A 20133-nucleotide genomic window follows, 5' to 3' on the forward strand; every position below is an offset into this window, starting at 1 on the left:
ATCAAAGAGGAAATCAAAAAATACCTAGAAACAAATGACAATGAAAACACGATGACACAAAACCTATGGGATGCAGAAAAAGCAGTTCTAAGAGGGAAGTTTATAGCAATACAATCCTACCTCAAGAAACAAGAAACACCTCAAATAAAGAACCTAACCTTACACCTAGAGCAATTAGAGAAAGAAGAACAAAAAAACCCCAAAGTTAGCAGAAGGAAAGAAATCATAAAGATCAGATCAGAAATAAATGAAAAAGAAATGAAGAAAACGATAGCAAAGATCAATAAAACTAAAAGCTGGTTCTTTGAGAAGATAAACAAAATTGATAAACCATTAGCCAGACTCACCAAGAAAAAAAGGGAGAAGACTCAAATCAATAGACTTAGAATTGAAAAAAGAGAAGTAACAACTGACACTGCGGAAATACAAAGGATCATGAGAGATTACTACTATATGCCAAGCAACTATATGCCAATAAAACGGACAACCTAGAAGAAATGGACAAATTCTTAGAAAATCACAACCTTACGAGACTGAACCAGGAAGAAACAGAAAATATAAACAGACCAGTCACAAGCACTGAAATTGAAACTGTGATTAAAAATCTCTTCCAACAAACAAAAGCCCAGGACCAGATGGCTTCACAGGTGAATTCTATCAAACATTTAGAGAAGAGCTAACACCTATCCTTCTCAAACTCTTCCAAAATACAGCAGAGGGAGGAACACTCCCCAACTCATTCTATGAGGCCACCATCACCCTGATACCGAAACCAGACAAAGATGTCACAAAAAAGAAAACTACAGGCCAGTATCACTGATGAACATAGATGCAAAAATCCTCAGCAAAATACTAGCAAACAGAATCCAACAGCACATTAAAAGGATCATACACCATGATCAAGTGGGGTTTATGTCAGGAATGCAAGGATTCTTCAATATACGCAAATTAATCAATGTGATACACCATATTAACAAATTAAAGGAGAAATACCACATGATCATCTCAACAGATGCAGAAAAAGCTTTTGACAAAATTCAACACCTGTTTATGATAAAAACCCTCCAGAAAGTGGGCATAGAGGGAAATTACCTCAACATAATAAAAGCCATATATGACAAACCCACAGCCAACATCGTTCTCAATGGTGAAAAACTGAAACCATTTCTACTAAGATCAGGAACAAGATAAGGTTGCCCACTCTCGCCACTATTATTCAACATAGTTTTGGAAGCAATCAGAGAAGAAAAAGAAATAAAAGGAATCCAAATTGGAAAAGAAGTAAAACTGTCACTGCAGATGACATGATACTATACATAGAGAATCCTAAAGATGCCACCAGAAAACTACTAGAGTTAATCAATGAATTTGGTAAAGTAGCAGGATACAAAATTAATGCACAGAAATCTCTTGCACTCTTATACACTAATGATGAGAAATTAAGGAAACACTCCCATTTACCATTGCAACAAAGGGAATAAAATACCTAGGAATAAATCTACCTAAGGAGACAAAATACCTGTATGCAGAAAACTATAAAACACTGATGAAAGAAATTACAGATGATACAAACAGATGGAGAGATATACCATATTCTTGGATTGGAAGAATCAACATTGTGAAAATGACTATACTACCCAAAGCAATCTACAGATTCAATGCAATCCCTATCAAACTACCAACGGCATTTTTCACAGAACTAGAACAAAAAATTTCACAATCTGTATGGAAACACAAAAGACCCCGAATACCCAAAGCAACCTTGGGAAAGAAAAATGGAGCTGGAGGAATCAGGCTCCCGGACTTCAGACTATACTACAAAGCTACAGTAATCAAGACAGTATGGTACTGGCACAAAAACAGAAATATAGATCAATGGAACAGGAGAGAAAGCCCAGAGATAAACCCACACACATATGGTCACCTTATCTTTGATAAAGCAGGCACGAATATACAATGGAGAAAAGGCAACCTCTTCAATAAGTGGTGCTAGGAAAACTGGACAGCTAAATGTAAAAGAATGAAATTAGAACACTCCCAAACACCACACACACAAAAAAAACTCAAGATGGATTAAAGACCTAAATGTAAGGCCAAACACTATAAAACTCTTAGAGGAAAACACAGGCAGAACACTCTATGACATAAATCACAGCAAGATCCTTTTTGGCCCACCTCCTAGAGAAAGGTAAATAAAAACAAAAATAAACAAATGGGACCTAATGAAACTTAAAAGCTTTTGCACAGCAAAGGAAAACATAAACAAGACAACCCTCAGAATGGGAGAAAATATTTGCAAATGAAGCAACTGACAAAGGATTAATCTCCAAAATATACAAGCAGCTCATGCAGCTCAATATCAAAAAAAAACCCAATCCAAAAACGGGCAGAAGACCTAAATAGACATTTCTCCAAAGAAGATATACAGATTGACAACAAACACATGAAAGGATGCTCAACATCACTACTCATTAGAGAAATGCAAATCAAAACTACAATGAGGTATCACCTCACACCAATCAGAATGGCCATCATCAAAAAATCTACAAACAATAAATGCTGGAGAGGGTGTGGAGAAAAGGGAACCCTCTTGCACTGTTGGTGGGAATGTAAATTGATACAGCCACTATGGAGAACAGTATGGAGGTTCCTTAAAAAACTAAAAATAGAACTACCATACGACCCAGCAATCCCACTCCTGGGCATATACCCTGAGAAAACCATAATTCAAGAAGAGTCATGTACCACAATGTTCACTGCAGCTCTATTTACAATAGCCAGGACATGGAAGCAACCTAAATGTCCATCAATAGATGAATGGATAAAGAAGATGTGGCACATATATACAATGGAATATTACTCAGCCATAAAAAGAAACGAAATGGAGTTATTTGTAGTGAGGTGGATGGACCTAGCATCTGTCATACAGAGTGAAGTAAGTCAGAAAGAGAAAAACAAATACCATATGCTAACACATATATGTGGATTCCAAAAAAAAAAAAATGGTTCTGAAGAACCTAGGGGCAGGACAGGAATAAAGATGCAGATGTAGAGAATGGACTTGAGGACACGGGAGGGGGAAGGGTAAGCTGGGAAGAAGTGAGAGAGTGGCATGGACATGTATACACTACCAAATGTAAAATATATAGCTAGTGGGAAGCAGCCACATAGCACAGGGAGATCAGCTCCGTGCTTTGTGTCCACCTAGAGGGGTGGGATAGGGAGGGTGGGAGGGAGATGCAAGAGGGAGGAGATATGGGGATACATGTATATGTATAGCTGATTCACTTTGTTATACAGAAGAAACTAACATACCATTGTAAAGCAATTATACTCCAATAAAGATGTTAAGAAAAACAAAAACAAAACAAAGAAACAAACAACCTGATTTAAAAATGAGCAGAAGTACAGAATAGTCATTATTCCAAAGAAGACATACAGATAGCCAACAGGCACATGTAAAGATGCTCAACATCACTAGTTATTAGAGAAATGCAAATCAAAACCACAATGAGATATCACCTCATACTTGCCAGAACAGACATCATTAAACAGTCCACAAATAACAAATGCTGGAGAGGGTGTGGAGAAAAGGGAACCCTCCTACACTGTTGGTGGGAATATAAATTGGTGCAGCCACTATGGAAAACAATATGGAGACTCCTCAGAAAACTAAAAACAGAACTACCATATAATCCAGCAATTCCACTCCTGGGGATATAGTCAAAGAAAAGGAAAACATTAATTCAAAAAGATATATGCGGGGCTTCCCTGGTGGCGCAGTGGTTAAGAATCCGTCTGCCAATGCAGGGGACACGGGTTTGAGCCCTGGTCCGGGAAGATCCCACATGCCGCGGAGCAACTAAGCCCGTGTGTCACAACTACTGAGCCTGCGCTCTAGAGCCCGTGAGCCACAACTACTGAGCCTGTGTGCCACAACTACTGAAGCCCGCGCGCCTAGAGCCCGTGCTCTGCAACAAGAAGCCACCGCCATGAGAAGCCCGCGCACCGCAACAAAGAGTAGCCCCTGCTCCCTGCAACTAGAGAAAGCCCACACGCAGCAATGAAGACCCAACGCAGCCAAAAATAAATAAACAAAAAATAAATTTATAAAAAAAAAAAAAGATATATGCACCCCAGTGTTCACAGCAGCATTATTTACAACAGCCAAAATATAGAAGCAACCTAAGTGTCCATCAACAGATGAATGGATAAAGAATATGTGGTATATATACACAATGGAATACTACTCAGCCATAAAAATAAATGAAATTTTACTGTTTGCAACAACATGGATGAACTTGGAGGATATTATGCTAAGTGAAATAAGTCAGACAGAGAAAGACAAATACTGTATGATATCATTTATATGTGGAATCTAAAAAATAAAACAAACTAGTGAATATAACAAAAAAGAAAAAGACTCACAGATATAAAGAACAAACTAGTGGTTACCAGTAGGGAGAGGGAAGGGGGAGCGGCAATATAGGGGTAGGAGAGTAAGAGACACAAACTACTATTCATAAAATAAATAAACTACAAGGATATATTGTACAGCACAGGTAATACAGGCAAGATTTGATAATGACTAGAAGTGGAGTATAACCTTTAAAAATTGTGAATCACTATGCTGTACACCTGAAACTTATATAATATTGTAAATCAACTCAACCTCAATTTTTAAAAAAGGAAAAAAAAAAAGAAAATCACTTTGTGTTACATACCAAGTTAATAATAAAAAGGACAGAAACCACATGATCATCTTAACAGATACAGAAAAAGCAGTCAACAAAATCTAACACCCATTTATGATAAATACTCTCAAAAAAGCTAGAGAATGAAGGGAATGCCCTCAACCTGATAAAGGGCATCTTCATAAAATCCATAGTTAACGTCATGCTTAATGCTTTCCCCTTAAGATCAGGGACAAGGCAAGGATATCTGCTTTCACCACTTCTACTCAACATTGTACTGAAGGTTCAAGATGGTACAATTAGGAAAAAAAGAAAGACATCTAGTTTGGAAAGGAAGAAGTAAAACTGTATTTGTTCTCAGATGACATGATCCTGTACATGAAAATCCCAAGGAATATAACACACACACACACACACACACACAAATGGAACAAATAAATGACCATATCAAGGTTACAGGATACAAGATCAACACGTGAAAATAAAAAATCAACAATCAACTGCTGATTTCTATATATTGGCAACAATTAATCCAAAACAAAATTAACAGAACAATTCCATTCATAGCAGCATCAGAAAGAGTAAAATACTTAGAAATAAATTTAATAAAAGCAATGTAAGACTTTTACACTGAAAACTACAAAACCCTGCTGAGAATTCTAAATAAATGGAGAAACAATTTCTGTTCATGGACTGGAAGACTAGATATTGTCAAGATGGCAATTCTCCCAAATTGATTTATCCAAAATAGATCTATTCTATTCAATGCGATCCCTATCAAAATGCCAGCAGGCTTTTTGTTGTAGAAATTCAAAGCTGATCCTAAAATTATATGGAAATATAAAGGACCCAGAATAGTCAAAACAATTTTCAAAAAACTATATATAGCAAACATTGACAGATCTGAAGGGAAAAGAGAGCAATTCAATAATAGTAGAAGACTTCAATACCCCACTTTCAATAATGGATAGAACATCCAGATAGAAAATCAATAAGGAAGCAGTGGGCTGGAACTACATTGACCTAACAGACATATACAGAACTTTTTGCCCAACAGCAGCAGAATACACATTCTTCTCAAGTGCACAGGGAACGTTCTCCAGAATAGATCACATGTTAGGTAACAAAACAAGTCTTAACAAATTCAAGAAGATTAAATCATACCAAGTATCTTTTTCAACCACAATGGGATGAAATTAGAAATAACAAAAAGAAAACTGGAAAATGCACAAACATACGAAAATTAAACAACACACTCTTGAACAACCAATGGGTCAAAGAAGAAATCAAAAGGGAAATTAGAAAATACCTTCATACAAACAAAAACACAGCATACAAAAACTTATGGGATGCAGTAAAAGCAGTACTAAGAGGGAAGTTCATAGCAAAAACTGTAATTTTTTTTAAAGGCCAACTGTAATAATGGACATACAAAATCAAAAATAATTGCCAGAGAAATTCTGAAAATTAATAAATGAGTTTAACAAGTGAGGAGTATGGTCATTTTGTCCAAAACTGATCTTCTGGCCACTCAGAAAAGAAGCTGGATTCCTATGAACCTCCGTAACAACTGGACTCAGCTAAATGTGTAATCGATTCTGGTCACCCACAAAGCTTGGACTCAAGTTCCTTCCTATCATGCCAAAGGAGGGGCTGGTGCTTCCCCAACAGTAAAGGTGGACATGGAGATTTCTACTACTAGCATGCCATGTCATACATCTGGCAAGGTTTGGATCCCAGCTCTTGATTATGCCAGGGAAGGGCTGCTTCCCTCAAAATTTATGTTAAGCTGTCAAAATAGGTTCTAGGTTATCCAATTTGTTGGCATAAAATTGTTCACAGTAGTTCAAAAATCTCAAAACCCAAGGGTCATAATCCCTTTCTCAGGGTGAGAAAAATGGTCCTGATAGACCTCTGTACACTGTCCTAGGATGAAAAGGCAATGTGGAGCCCAGTGCAACTAGTACTGCACCAGTCTATGAGTTTCACCCAATGAATGTTACTCCAGTAGGTTAGGTATGAGTTTTGCTTGGATATTTGTACTTATTTGCATAAAAATTGTTATAGCAAGGTGGGCATCAAGCCAGGTTTCTACTGTAGCTTTCTGGAAGTGGATCAAAGAATGAGAGGTCATTTGGCAGCATGACCAAAAGCGACTCATTTTGGCAGCATGGCCAGTCATTGGGATGGTTGGTCTCACTAGCTGCCTGTGGAAAATATCCCTAAAGTCCCAATGAATGAAAAATCTGGGGGATGAGATTGCCCAGGTTAGAACTTCTTGGTTGTTATTAATGGTCTTGGTGGGAGTGTCCCAGGAAGAGGTAAACTCAACTGAGGGGAAAGCTAAACAATCCCTGATAAAATTATACACATACACAGAGAGAAGAGAAATAAGGATACAAAACAAGAACTGAGAAACACTACTGCAAATGAGTAAGAGAGGAGGATTTGTTCTACCATATATCTACACTATTATAAAGCTGTGATGATAAGGCAATGTTTTGCTGGTACAGGGAGAGAAATATAGAGCAGTGGAGAACAGGAGCCCAGAAACAGACCAATGCATATAAGCATGCCTGTTTCATGGCAAAGCTGATATTGCATAGCAATGGGTATAGACAGGTATTTCAGCAAATGGTGCTGGGACTACTGGATATCCATATGGGAAAAAAAGACTGCTACCTCATACCATATCCAAAAAACAATTCCAGGTAGATTATAGACCTAAAACATGAAAGTTAAAACTATAACGCTTGTAGAAAATAGTACAGAAGATACATTTGAGAACTTGGGGTAGAAAACATTTCTTGATCAAGACACCAAAAATATTATTCTGAAAGTAAAAGAATGACATTACCTTTAAGAATGTTCTGTTCATTAAGATATCAAGAAAGGGAACAGACAAACTTGAGTGGGAAAAGCTATCTGCAACTTATACAACCAACAAAGGACTCACATCTAGAATACAGAAGAACTAGAAATCAATAAGCATAAAGCGGATAACCCAAACAAAAAAAAAGGGCAAAACTCCAATAGGTATTTAAATAAAAAGAATATCCAAATGGTTCATAAATATAGAAAAAGGTTCTCAAACTCATTAGTAATTAGAAAATTACAAATTAAAACCACAATGATTTGACAATGATGCCAAGACAATTCAAGGGAAAAGGACCAGTCTCTCAACAAATGGTGCTGAGACAACTGCAAACTCATATTGCAACTGCATATCCACATGCAAAAGAATGAAAATGGACCCCTGCTTCACACCATATACAAAAATATCTCAAAATGGACCAAAGACCAAAATGTAAAAAATAAAACGCTTAGAAGAAGGAAGCACAGGTGTAAATCTTTGTGACCTTGGATTAGATAATGGTTTCCTAGGTATAATAACAAAGGCACAAGCAACCAAAGAAAAAAAGACAAATTAGACTTCATCAAAATTTAAAACTTCTGTACGTCAAAGGACACTATCAAAAAAGTGAAAAGGAAGGCCACAGAATGGGAGGAAATACTTGCAAATTATATACCTAATAAAGGTTTAGTATCCAAAATATATTTAACAACTATTTCAAACAACAATAAAAGACAAATAACCCCATTTTTTTAAAATGAGCAAAGGATTTTAAAGAGATATACAAATGCCCAATAAGCACATGAAAAGATGCTGAAACTTGTTAGGGAACTAAAACCTTTCCTGCTGTCAGACCAAGAACTTATCTGTATAATTTTTTTTTCAATAAAACTTTTCCAGTGGGAAAAAAAAAATCCCACATTGATATACCTCTTCACACCTACTATGCTATGTATAATAAAAAAAGACAGACAATAGTGAGTGTTGGTGAGGATGTGGAGAAATCAGAACTTCACACACTCCTGGCAAGAATGTAAAATGGTTACAACCACTCTGTCAAACAGTTTGGCACTCCTAGAAAAGTTAAACATAGTTACATTATGACCTGGGGATTCTACTCACAGGTAAATGTCCAAGAGAATTGAAAACATGTCCACATAAAAAATTATGCATGACTGCCAATAGCAGCATTATTCATAATAGCCAAAGAGTGGGAACAACCCAAATGTCCATCAACACATGAATGAATAAATAAAATATGGTATAGCCACCCAGTGGAATATTATTCACCCATAAAAAGAATGAGGTACTGATACTTCTACAATATAGATGAACCCTGAAAAGATTATTGTAAGTGAAACCAAAAACTAAAGACCACATATTGTATGATTCCACTTATATGAAATGTCCAGAACAGGCAAATCCATAGAGACAGGAAGCAGATTAATGTTTTCCAGGGGTTGAGGGGAGGGTAGAATAGGGAGTAGGACTGTTAATGGGTTGGGGGTTTCTTTTTAGGGTGGTAAAAATGTTCTGGAGTTAGTAGTAGTGGTTATACAACTTTGTGAATATACTAAAGACCACTGAATTATACACTTTACAAAGGTGAATTTTATGATATGTGAGTTATAGCTCAATAAAAAATATATAATATACCCCTTAGATTAGTAAAATTTTTAAAGTTTGACAGTATCAAGCCTCAGGAAATCCCACACTGCTGGCTGGAGTGTAAATTGGTACAATCACTTTGAAAAAAAGTCTAACGTTACCTAGTAAAGAGATGTATACCCAATGATCTAGCAATTCTATTCCTAGATATATACCCTATAGAAATGCATGCTTACATACAAAGACATAAAGTTATGGTAATGAGGCAGTGTGGTATGAGGTACAGGGATACTGTTTACAGCCATTTCATTATTAATAAGTGCTCCAAACAGAAAATAATCCAAATGCCCATTAATAGTAGAATGAATATAAATAAACTAGGAAGTATTCAATCAAGGAAATATAAAATATAATTAAAATGAACTAGAGCTACACCAAAAGCAAGGGTGAATCTTACACCAGAATACTGAGTGGGAAAAAAAAAAAAAACAAGACCCAAAATACTGCATGATTCTATAGACAGAATGTTCAAAACAAGGCAAAACTAAACTTTACTGTTTAGGGATACATGCGCAGGGGGGTAAAAATCTAAATAAAGGCAAAGAAATAACTACCATAGAAGTCAGAAAGTGGTTTCTACTGGGGGTAGTTATGACCAAGAAGGATACATAAAACATTTCTGAAATACCAGAAATGTACTACCACCTAATGTATATGATCATTATAAGAGTGTCTCACAGAAAGTGGACATAATGTATACAACTACAACTTTTATGCATTTTTCTATATGTACATTATGTTTCTCAATTTAAAAATTTTAAGGAATTAATATTATGTATTCTCTCTTGGACACAGGGTTATAAATCCAAGGTCAATTTTGTTATCAGTGATATACAGGTCAACTACAGTCTGAAGTTTTTATGCTTGATTGGCCATTTAAGAGAAGTGTTTAAAGTCTCCCAAGACCTTGAGATTGGGATTGACATATATACACTAATATGTATAAAATGGATAACGAATAAGAACCTGCTGTATAAAAAAATAAATAAAATAAAATTCAAAATCCAAAAATAAATAGTCTCCCAAGACCTTAATTTCTTGTATTTAACATTTTGCTTTACATATTTTGAAACAATGCTATTAAGTATATGTAAGATCGCTCCTGTTATACCATTTTTAAGACCATTACTTTTGTCAAAATACAAAATCTCACTGTCATTTTTAATGCTTTAAACCTTGATTCCTATTGGGGCTTATACTAATAATGTTAAACTACATTTTTTTGTGTTAGTATATATCTAGCATATATTCTTGACATATTTACTTGAAATGTTTCCTCGTCATTTTGTTTGGAAGTGTCTTATGTAAAAGGCTGTATAGTAGGTCTGTTATTTTGTTTACCCAATCTGAGACTCTTTTAATAAGTAATCCTTTAATAATGTAAGTAAACCCATTTACATTTATTATTATAATTGAAATATCTTGTTTGCTAGCCAGCCTCCAAGATGGTCCTCCCAAATCTCCACTTTTGAATATCTACATCCTTGTGTAGTCCCCTCCCACATTATATGAGGGTTGGTCTGTGTGACCAAGAGCAAGCATCAGAGGTGATGGCATGTCACTTTCAAGATTAGGTTATAAAACACTGCAGCTTCCATCTTAGGCTCTCTCCCTCAGTTCACTCTGGAGAAGCCAGCTGCCAGGCTGTGAGGACATCCAGGCAGCCTAGAGAAAGGCTCTCAAAGTGAGAAACGAAGCACCTGGCCAATAGCCAGGGAGAAACTGAGGCCTATCAACTACTGCATGAATGAAACTGGAAGTGAATCTTCCAGATTCAGATGACTACAGCTCTGACAACTTGATTGCAACTTCATGAAGAACCCTGAACCAAAACCAGACAGCTAAGCTACTTCCAGATTCCTGACCACAGGAACTGTGAGATAATAAATGTCTGCTATAAGCAGCTATGTTTTGGGCTAATCTGTCACACAGCAAGAGATAACTAACACATTTACACTTAATTCTATCCAATTTATTTTCTTTTTTCTATTTATATACTTTGTCTTTATTATTTTTTCCTTACCAACCTTCAATCAACTTTTCTTTGTTCCATTTTTATTTCAACATTGTTAAAGCTTTACATTCCATTTATATTCTTAGTTACTAACCCATATATTTTCTGACAAACTTTAATATCACTAACAATATCTTCCTCCCAAACAAAAACAAAAAAAACAAAAACAAACCACAAAAACCTTAACATGCTTTTACTTACATCTAACATCAATATTTATCATGGTGGGCTTCCCTGGTGGTGCAGTGGTTAAGAATCCACCTGCCAATGCAGGGGACACGGGTTTGAGTCCTGGTCCAGGAAGACCCCACATGCCAGGGAGCAACTAAGCCTGTGCACCACAACTACTGAGCCTGTGCTCTAGAGCCCACAAGCCACAACTACTGAGCCCTCGTGCCACAACTACTGAAGCCCATGCTCCTAGAGCCTGTACTCCACAACAAGAGAAGCCACTGCAATGAGAAGCCTGCGCACCCCAACAAAGAGTAGCCCCCGCTCGCCACAACTAAAGAAAGCCCACACAGCAACAAAGACCCAATGCAGCCAAAAATAATAAAAATAAAGCTCCCTTTAAAAAAAAAAAATTATCACGGTGCAGTCCTCCTGGAATTTTTGAGCTTGTTATTAAATTTTAAACTTACAACATCGATTTAGAATTACCTAAACAGTGAGAATTCCATTGCTCACTATTACTTCTTAAATTCCACTATTGCCTTCTATTTGTTTGTGCTGGAATAAATCTATGAATAATTCTTACAAAGTGATTGGTTAACTATTTATGGTAAACCCTTATGTTTGAAACTACCTTTCTTTCACCCTCACTGATGAATGACAGTTTGGCTGGGTACAGAATTCCAGGTTGACAGTTATCTTCCTACAGCACTATGAAGACAATGCTCCATTGCTGCCTTGCATGCAATGCTGCTGAGAGAAACCTGAAGTAAAACTATGGGTCAAATGAGCTTTACTTTACATAAAATTTAGAATTTTTTCTTTATTCTTGATATTTTAAAAAAATTCACTGTTAGAATGTGCTTGCTTATCTTTGTCCTTCATTCTACTCAGCATTTGGTGCTTTTTTTTTGGTTTTGTTTTTTTACTCTAAAGATATCTTTCTTTGTACAGGCCTGAGAAATTATCAGCCATATTTAAAAGTTAACTTTGTATTACATTATAACAAAAATATAGAAAAATACATGAGGTAACTGTTAAATGGGTTGAATGTTTGTATTCCCCCATCCCCCCCACCAAGTCATATATTGAAGCCCTAACCCACAGTGTGACCCTATTTGGAGACGGGGCCTCCAAGGAAGTAATTAAGGTTAAATGAGGTCATAGGGTGGGGTCCTGATCTGTTAGGATTAAGGTCCTTGAAGAGACAACAAAGAGCTCGCTTGCTCGTGCTCTCTCTCTCTCTCTGCACATGCACCAAAGGAATATCATGTGAGCACACACTGAGAAGGCAGCCATCTGCAATCCAAGGGAAAGCTCTCACCAGACACCAGCCCTACTGGCACTCTGATCCTTGATTTCCTAGCCTCCAGAACTGTGAAAAAATAAATTTGTTGTGTAAGTCACCCAGTCTGTGGTATTTTGTTATGGCAGCCCTAGAAAACTAATACAGTAGATAACCTCAAAGATGCCCCCGCGACTATTTCCCGGTATTCATTCGCACTGAATAGAGCTGACCTTTTTTTATCCAACAAAAGACTGCAGAAATGTTGGGATGTGTTTTCAAAGACTAGGTCATAAAAATGACTGTGACTTTCACTTTGTACTCTCTTGTATCACTTGCTCTGGGTGAAGTCAGCTACAATATTATGAGGACATTCAAGCAGCAACATGGAGAGGTCTACACAATAAGGAACTGAGGTGTCCTGCTAACAGCTTGCATTAAGGCGCCAGTCATGTGAGTAAGCTACCTGGAAGCAGATTTTCCAGCTTCCATCAAACCTTCAGATGACTGCAACCCTGGCCAACATTTTAACTGCAACCTCACAAAAGACCTCAAGCAGAAACCATGCAGCTAAGATACGCCCAAATCCCCGGCCCACAGAAAATGTGTGGGAAAATAAATGTTTATTATCCTTTTAATCTGGTTATGTTTTGTAGTAATTTGTTATACAATAGATAATTAAATCATAGGTGAATTATTACAAACTTGTATGTGCAAATCATAAGTGAATTACAACAAACCTACTACGATAAAGAAAATATTTCAAGCACTTCGGAAGCCCCCTACATGCCAAGCGCTACCATGCTGGTGCCCTAAAGATAAACACTATCCTAACTTTTAATACTTTAGATTAGTCGTGCCAGTTAAGTCTGAAATTAATTTATACAAAACTATACAGAATGTATTTGTTTGTATGTGACTTCTTTGAGATTTATCTGTGTGGTTACATTTGACAATGGTAGTAAGTTCATTTCCACTGTTGCATACTGTTGACTATATGAATATACCACAATTTATTTTTTGATTCTACCAGTGATGGACCTTTGGCCTGCTTCCATTTCAGGGCTATTATGAAAAACAGTACTAAAGGTATCCTTGGTATGTCTTTTGACACACAAACGTATGCATTTCTGTTTGGTATTTAAAAGAAGCCAATTGAAATTCTGATTGAGGGTTCAATGAATTCATGAATCAAAATAAGATGATGTGCTATCTTTATAGTATTGAATATTCTAATCTAAAAACATGATATATCCCTCCATTTATTCAAGTCTTACTTTAAATAACATTTGATAATTTTCTGTGTAGAGATGTACACAATTTTTGGTAGATTTATTCCTAATGATTTGATTTTAATTAAAATGGTACCATCTTTTCAAAATTGTATCTTATTGATCAGTTGCTGGTATGTAGAAATAAAATTGATTCTGGATATTAGCCTATCCAGTAACTTTGGTAAATTCATGTATCAATTCTAATAGGTAATATATAGATTATTTTGCATTTTCTATATACACAATCATGTTGTCTGCAAAGACACTTTCATGTGATCTTTCAAATCTTTAGATATTTTATTTTTTTCTTAACTTATTGCACCAAGTAGGGCCTTCCAGTAAAGTGTTACTTAAAAAACAGGATTAGTAAGCATCCTTGTCTCATTCACAGTCTTAAAGGGAAAGCCTTTAATTGTTCACCAATAAGTATAAAGTTTATTGTAGATTTTTTGGTACTCTTATCAGAATAATTATGTTCCCTTCTATTATTTGCTTTGAAAAGATATTTTTAATTACAAATTGCCACTGAATTTTATCAAGTGCTTTTTAGCATCAAGATTTATCTCCTTTATTCTTTAGATGAGAAATATTATGTTGATTTTTGACTGTTAGGTCAACCTTGCACTTCTAGAATAAATGCATACTGGGAAATACTTGTTCATTATTTCTTCATATACCTTTTTCGCTCCATTCTCTCACATCTCCCTCTGGATTCCAATTATATATCAAGTGGTAGGCCACCTGATATTATGCCACAGTTCTCTGAAGCTCTGTTTATTTTTCCTTAATCTGTTCTCTCTGTTCTTCAAATTAGTTACTTTCTATAGCACTATCTTCAAATTCACTAACACTTTCACTCTCCTCAGCCATCTCTAGTTTGGTGTTAGGCCCATCCAGCAAATAATCCATTTCAGTTATTGTACTTGTAGCAGGCAAAATGGCTTCCCAAAGATGTCCATGCTTTCCTCCATGGAACCTGTGAATATGTTACCTTAAATGGCACAGACCAACCCCTGGCTGACAGCCAGCAAGGAAATAGGGACTTACAATCTATGACCACAAAGAAACGAATTTGGCCAACAACCTTAACTGAGATTGCAAGTGGATTTTTTCCCAAAGCCTCCAGTAAGCAACAGCACACTGCCAACATCTTAACTTTACCCCATGAGACCAATGTCTAACCTACAGAACTGTGAGATCATGGATGTGATTACAGTTGTGGTAATTTGTTATGGCAGCAATAAAACACTAATACAGATTTTGGTACCTGGAAGTGAGGTGCTACTATAATACCTAAAATTGTGGAACTGCTTTTGGAACCAGACAATGGGTAGAGGCTGGAAGAATTCTAGTGAGCATAATGAAGGAAATCTAAAATGCCTTGACGGACTGTTATTATAAATTTGGTCTTGAAGGAGAGGCAGTGAGGGCTCACAGACTGCTTGTAGAAAGTTGGTCTTGGAGGATCAGAAGGAAGTCAGAAACTTGTTATTGTAAACTGGAGTAAGGTGGATCCTTGTTATGTATGGGCACAGAGCTCAGTGAAACTGTGTCCTGCAGTTATGTGGAAAGCAGAATTTGTAAACGAACTTGGATATTTACTTGAGGGAATTTCCAAGGAAAGTGGTGAAGGTATGACCTGGTTTCCTCTTGCTGCTTATAGTAAAATGTGACTACTGGTTACATTTTCCAAATTCTTTGCACTTCTGGCAATTTTATTTTATTTTATTTTATTTATTTATTACTGTATATAGACATTGTGAATGATATAATGCAAAGACTCTAGAATCTAAGATGTTCCTGTAGCAGGCAGTTAACTTAGCTGGGATCAACCTCCAAACGTTATCTTCTCCATGGTGAGTTGCAAGTGAACTTTCCATTCAGTTCTTTCAGCTGACAGCTACTGCTTTTTGCCAGGTTTACTAGAGTCTTCCCCTGTATAAGCATAGTTGAGTAGTCAGCCAAAGATTTTTGCAGAGTTTAAAATTGATTTTGAGGCTCACTGTATCTGTGGCTCCCTCTTTCCCAGGATTTCCACCCTAAATTTTCATCATTCTTCTAATTTCAAACTGTGTTCTGTCCCCACTGTCCAGTAAATACTATGGCTTTCTATGATCCCACACCCAAAAATCGTGGAGTGCCCTCGGAGACGAGCCAGATATACACAAATCTCACCCAGTATAGTTTCTGTCTTCCAGGCATTAATTTCCCTCCAGTTTTTGCCTGCTTTTCACCACTCACCAGTACTTTCAAATAGTGTGGGGTTTTTTGTTTCAGGGAGGCACAGTTTTGGACTAACAATATAATCATTATTTGCAGGAGGGCTAATATAACCAAACTACTCTACCATTACTGAAAGCCGGAAGCTCAGCTGAAATTTTTTCTTTTTTTGGCTGTGTTGGGTCTTTGTTGCTGCACGCGGGCTTTCTCTAGTTGTGGTGAGCGGGGGCTACTCTTCATTGCGGTGCGTGGGCTTCTCATTGCAGTGGCTTCTCTTGTTGTGGAGCACAGGCTCTAAGCGCATGGGCTTTGGTAGCTGCAGCACATGGGCTCAGTAGTTATGGCTCACGGGCTCTAGAGTGCAGGCTCAGTAGTTGTGGCGCACAGGCTTAGTTGCTCTGCAGCATGTGGGATCTTCCCAGACCAGGGCTCGAACCCGTGTCCCCTGCATTGGCAGGTGGATTCTTAACCACTGTGCCACCAGGGAAGCCCTGAATATTTTTTTTAATATTCCATTTTTTCTTCTCTGTCGACATTTATATCTCCTAGTTTTTTTAGTGATTACTCAAGAGGTTACAGTATTCATCCTTATATTATCACAGTCTACCATCAGATACTATAACACGACTTCATAAACAGTATAAGAACCTTATGAATGTGTAATTCTACTAGCTTCCCTCATGTGCTTTAAATAAATAAATTATTAAATGCAGTACTTCAACATTCTCTTTTATAAAAATAAAAAAGATAAACAAGATGATTCTTAATGTCACTTTCAGCTTTCACATTTAGTTACTATATAACCTATGATAAATATTTTTTGTTCAATATCAGTTTGTTATTTATTGTATTATTAGCAATCATAATCTATTAAGTATATATGCTGGAGCATACATTAAAGTAAAAATAAAAGTTGTGATTCTTGGAATCCCATAATTTTTTTCTTAATTTGGAAAACACCAAATCCATCTGTAAAGTCGGCATTGCCCAAAAAATATTCATAAAGGAAATAAACTCTGAGGTATGTTAACCAGCAAATGGAAAATTACTTAGGTTTAGCTGAAAACACTTACCCCTCTTCATTTTCTTTTAGTAAGCGACTGGCAATTCGGATCAACATGCAGTAGGCAAACTGTGATTTGAGACCAGATTTAGTAAATTTATTCAACATCTTAGAAACAGCAAGGCGATCACTCTTTTTAAGGTGATACAAAACTCCCAACGCATGGTACTAAAGAACAAGAAAAAGAATATGATATAGAGAGAAGGCTGAGTAGGAAGAGAATAAAACTTAACATAAATATAGAATCATACGGAAATACATTTTTAGTAAAAAGATACCCAAGTTTAATGTATACAAATAGAATATCTTTTTCATACTGAATCAAACACAGGCATGATTGAAAGGATAAGAGTTTCTAATTTACCCTCAGAAGTTGTTAATACAGATTAGGTAAGTATTAAGGGGGTGACATACAATCTGAAGATGGCTCTAGCAGGTTCAGCGTTGCCCCATCCATCGTTAGTACAAAGGCTCTCAGGTCCAAGGCTTTACCAGTGTTACAGGTCTTGCTTAGTGGATTTAAATCATCTGTGGTTATGTTAGTGGTTAAAGGATTAATCTCCTGAAGTAGGCTTATGGCATGTAATTATCATGGCACTTTGTGTAAAAACACAATGATCAGAGTTAGGAAGGTAAGAATGTTTCCCAAGGGAAAAATTACTACTCTACTTCCTCATAAGTGAATATGCTAACATGAGAAGTAAACATTAAAAGAGGATAAATAAGTACCCTCTCAAATATAAATAGAGTACTTTACATAAAATTGCCAGTTAAGAATTTAATCTTGTTCCTTTTAATTAAGAATAGCATAATGCATATCAAAAGGAGATCTTTCCAACAAAACAGTTAAAGCTTCACAAAGTGATAATTACTCTTTACTGTTTTTCTAATGTCTAGTATAATCAAGGCCTGAAAAGCTTGGAATTGAACATCCTTCTTCACAAATTATTTTTCAAACAAAGGACTGAAATGAATTATGACCTTTGGAACGAGCATCTCAAACTACCACTGAATATAAGAATCTTCTCAAATATTCTTACAGTTTCTACTAAACACTATAGCAGGGCCTACAGTGGTAATCATAATTAGTGGGATACTCACTTGGTAATATGCACTAATATATACTTAATATTATGCTGCTTAATATTAGCCTTTAGCTAATACTCATCTGGGGAATCAATAAACTGCCCCTAAAATGTAGGGTTAAAGAAAGATGATCTGGAGACATAAGCTAAGGTGATTCAATGACAGTACCTGGACCATAATATTATCACTTGAAGCAGCTTCTTGGGCTTCATTGACCCAGCGCTTAACCACATCATAGCTTATCTTCATCATGTGCTAAGTACAGAAAAAATTGAGAACAGATCATGCATAGTCACTAAAAGTTTAGAAACATGAGTTAGTTTTCTTGGAAAATCACTAACAGACATTTCCAGAAAAAAAGAAACAATGTTATAGCTTTATAAGTCTATTTCAAGTCTCTGAGACAACTAATAAACCTGAAACACTTTCTCCAAGACCCCTTTGCAAAAGTGAGCATATGTTTGTGGCTGGGAAAGGTGTATAAAGGGAAGTAATGAGAGGGTAAGGATGGAGAGGGAATGGATAATTAATAGGATGGTACTTAAATAATGTTAACATTATAGGTTTTACTTCCAGGAAACTCACCTGGAAGAAAAAACAGAGTACCATAAAAAAGTAGAGTACCTGCTGTAAAACTTGACCAATTATATTCCAGAACCAGCAACTCTCGTGATTCAGATGATCTAATCCATTCACACATTAGTAACCAATTTTAATCAAATACAATGTGATAGGCTGTCATGAATAAATTTTGTTTTGATAAAAAAGAGAAAGAAAAGATATTACTAAAACAAACAGCACTTCCTGGGAGGAAATTTAGTAATGGGACAGTAGACTTTGGACTGAAGGACACTGCAGACACAGGGCACCAACAAAAGCAGAGGACAAAGAGACAAGAGGTAGAAGGGCAGGTCATAAAGGACGATTTAAAGAAAGAGATTAGCTCAGTTTCTTCCCTGATCCCCATCCCACCCTAAACCACCACCTGTATTATATGTACAACATAGCTTTCTGATTACCAAAACCTTTCAAACATATGAAAATTTCATGTTTTTAACTGCCCAATTGCTCAATGTTCCTCTTTCAGATAAAGCATTATTGTATAAAGTAACAGAAATGTATACATATTTTAAAATGTTTCATTTGTGAGAGAATCATAGTGATACTTTGTTTTTGCAACTAGAAACTGTACCATGCCTGAGAACCAGTTACTTGTTCACTTACTAAGGAAGATACCAATGCTGAACTGGATACACTGGAGACTTTATCCACAATGGCCTGTTTCATGTATCTTTCAATGGCCTGCAACATCGTTCCCTGAGAACATTCATAAAGAAAAAGCAGTTGAAGCAAAACATTTTCATCCAAAACTACCACTTCAAAATAATTTACAAAAACAAGTCACATATTTGTCTCTGTGCAAATATTTGGAATGCATTAAAAGGCTTATCATATAATAATCAGATCCCAGAGGGCAAAACCCAGACAACCAAGCAGCAGCTTCAAGAAGGAACATTTGTAAGGAAGAGGAATAACTGTTCCACAATGAAATAAACTGTCTCAAAGTGAAGAATCCCAGTTCGGAAGAAATACACAAGTAGAGGCTGAACCTATCAGGGATATAATAAAAGAAATTCCTAAATGGGGATGCTTTTAAAGTCCTGAAGATACCTCTATGTGTGGGGCATGTATTTTATATGGATCCCAGAGAGTCCTATAAATCAACTGTAATCTCTGATTATTTTAGATTCATAAGAAATTAAATGTGCAATATGCTACTATATTGAGTCCTCAATAGGAAATC

General features: G+C 36.2%; 1 protein-coding gene across 1 annotated transcript in view; it reads right to left on the minus strand.

Annotated features, from left to right (window-relative positions):
- Positions 1–20133, minus strand: part of COPG2 (COPI coat complex subunit gamma 2) — a 138605-nt gene that overhangs the window by 81063 nt on the left and 37409 nt on the right. The window contains exons 7-9 of the mRNA XM_061198724.1: positions 19554–19646; positions 18498–18584; positions 17254–17411 (exon numbers count right to left, since the gene is read on the minus strand). Of these exons, the coding sequence (XP_061054707.1) occupies positions 17254–17411; positions 18498–18584; positions 19554–19646 (338 nt within the window). The remainder of the gene's footprint in view (positions 1–17253; positions 17412–18497; positions 18585–19553; positions 19647–20133) is intronic.

This window comes from Eubalaena glacialis, chromosome 8 (assembly GCF_028564815.1).
Source record: "Eubalaena glacialis isolate mEubGla1 chromosome 8, mEubGla1.1.hap2.+ XY, whole genome shotgun sequence".
Classification (NCBI taxonomy): domain Eukaryota; kingdom Metazoa; phylum Chordata; class Mammalia; order Artiodactyla; family Balaenidae; genus Eubalaena; species Eubalaena glacialis.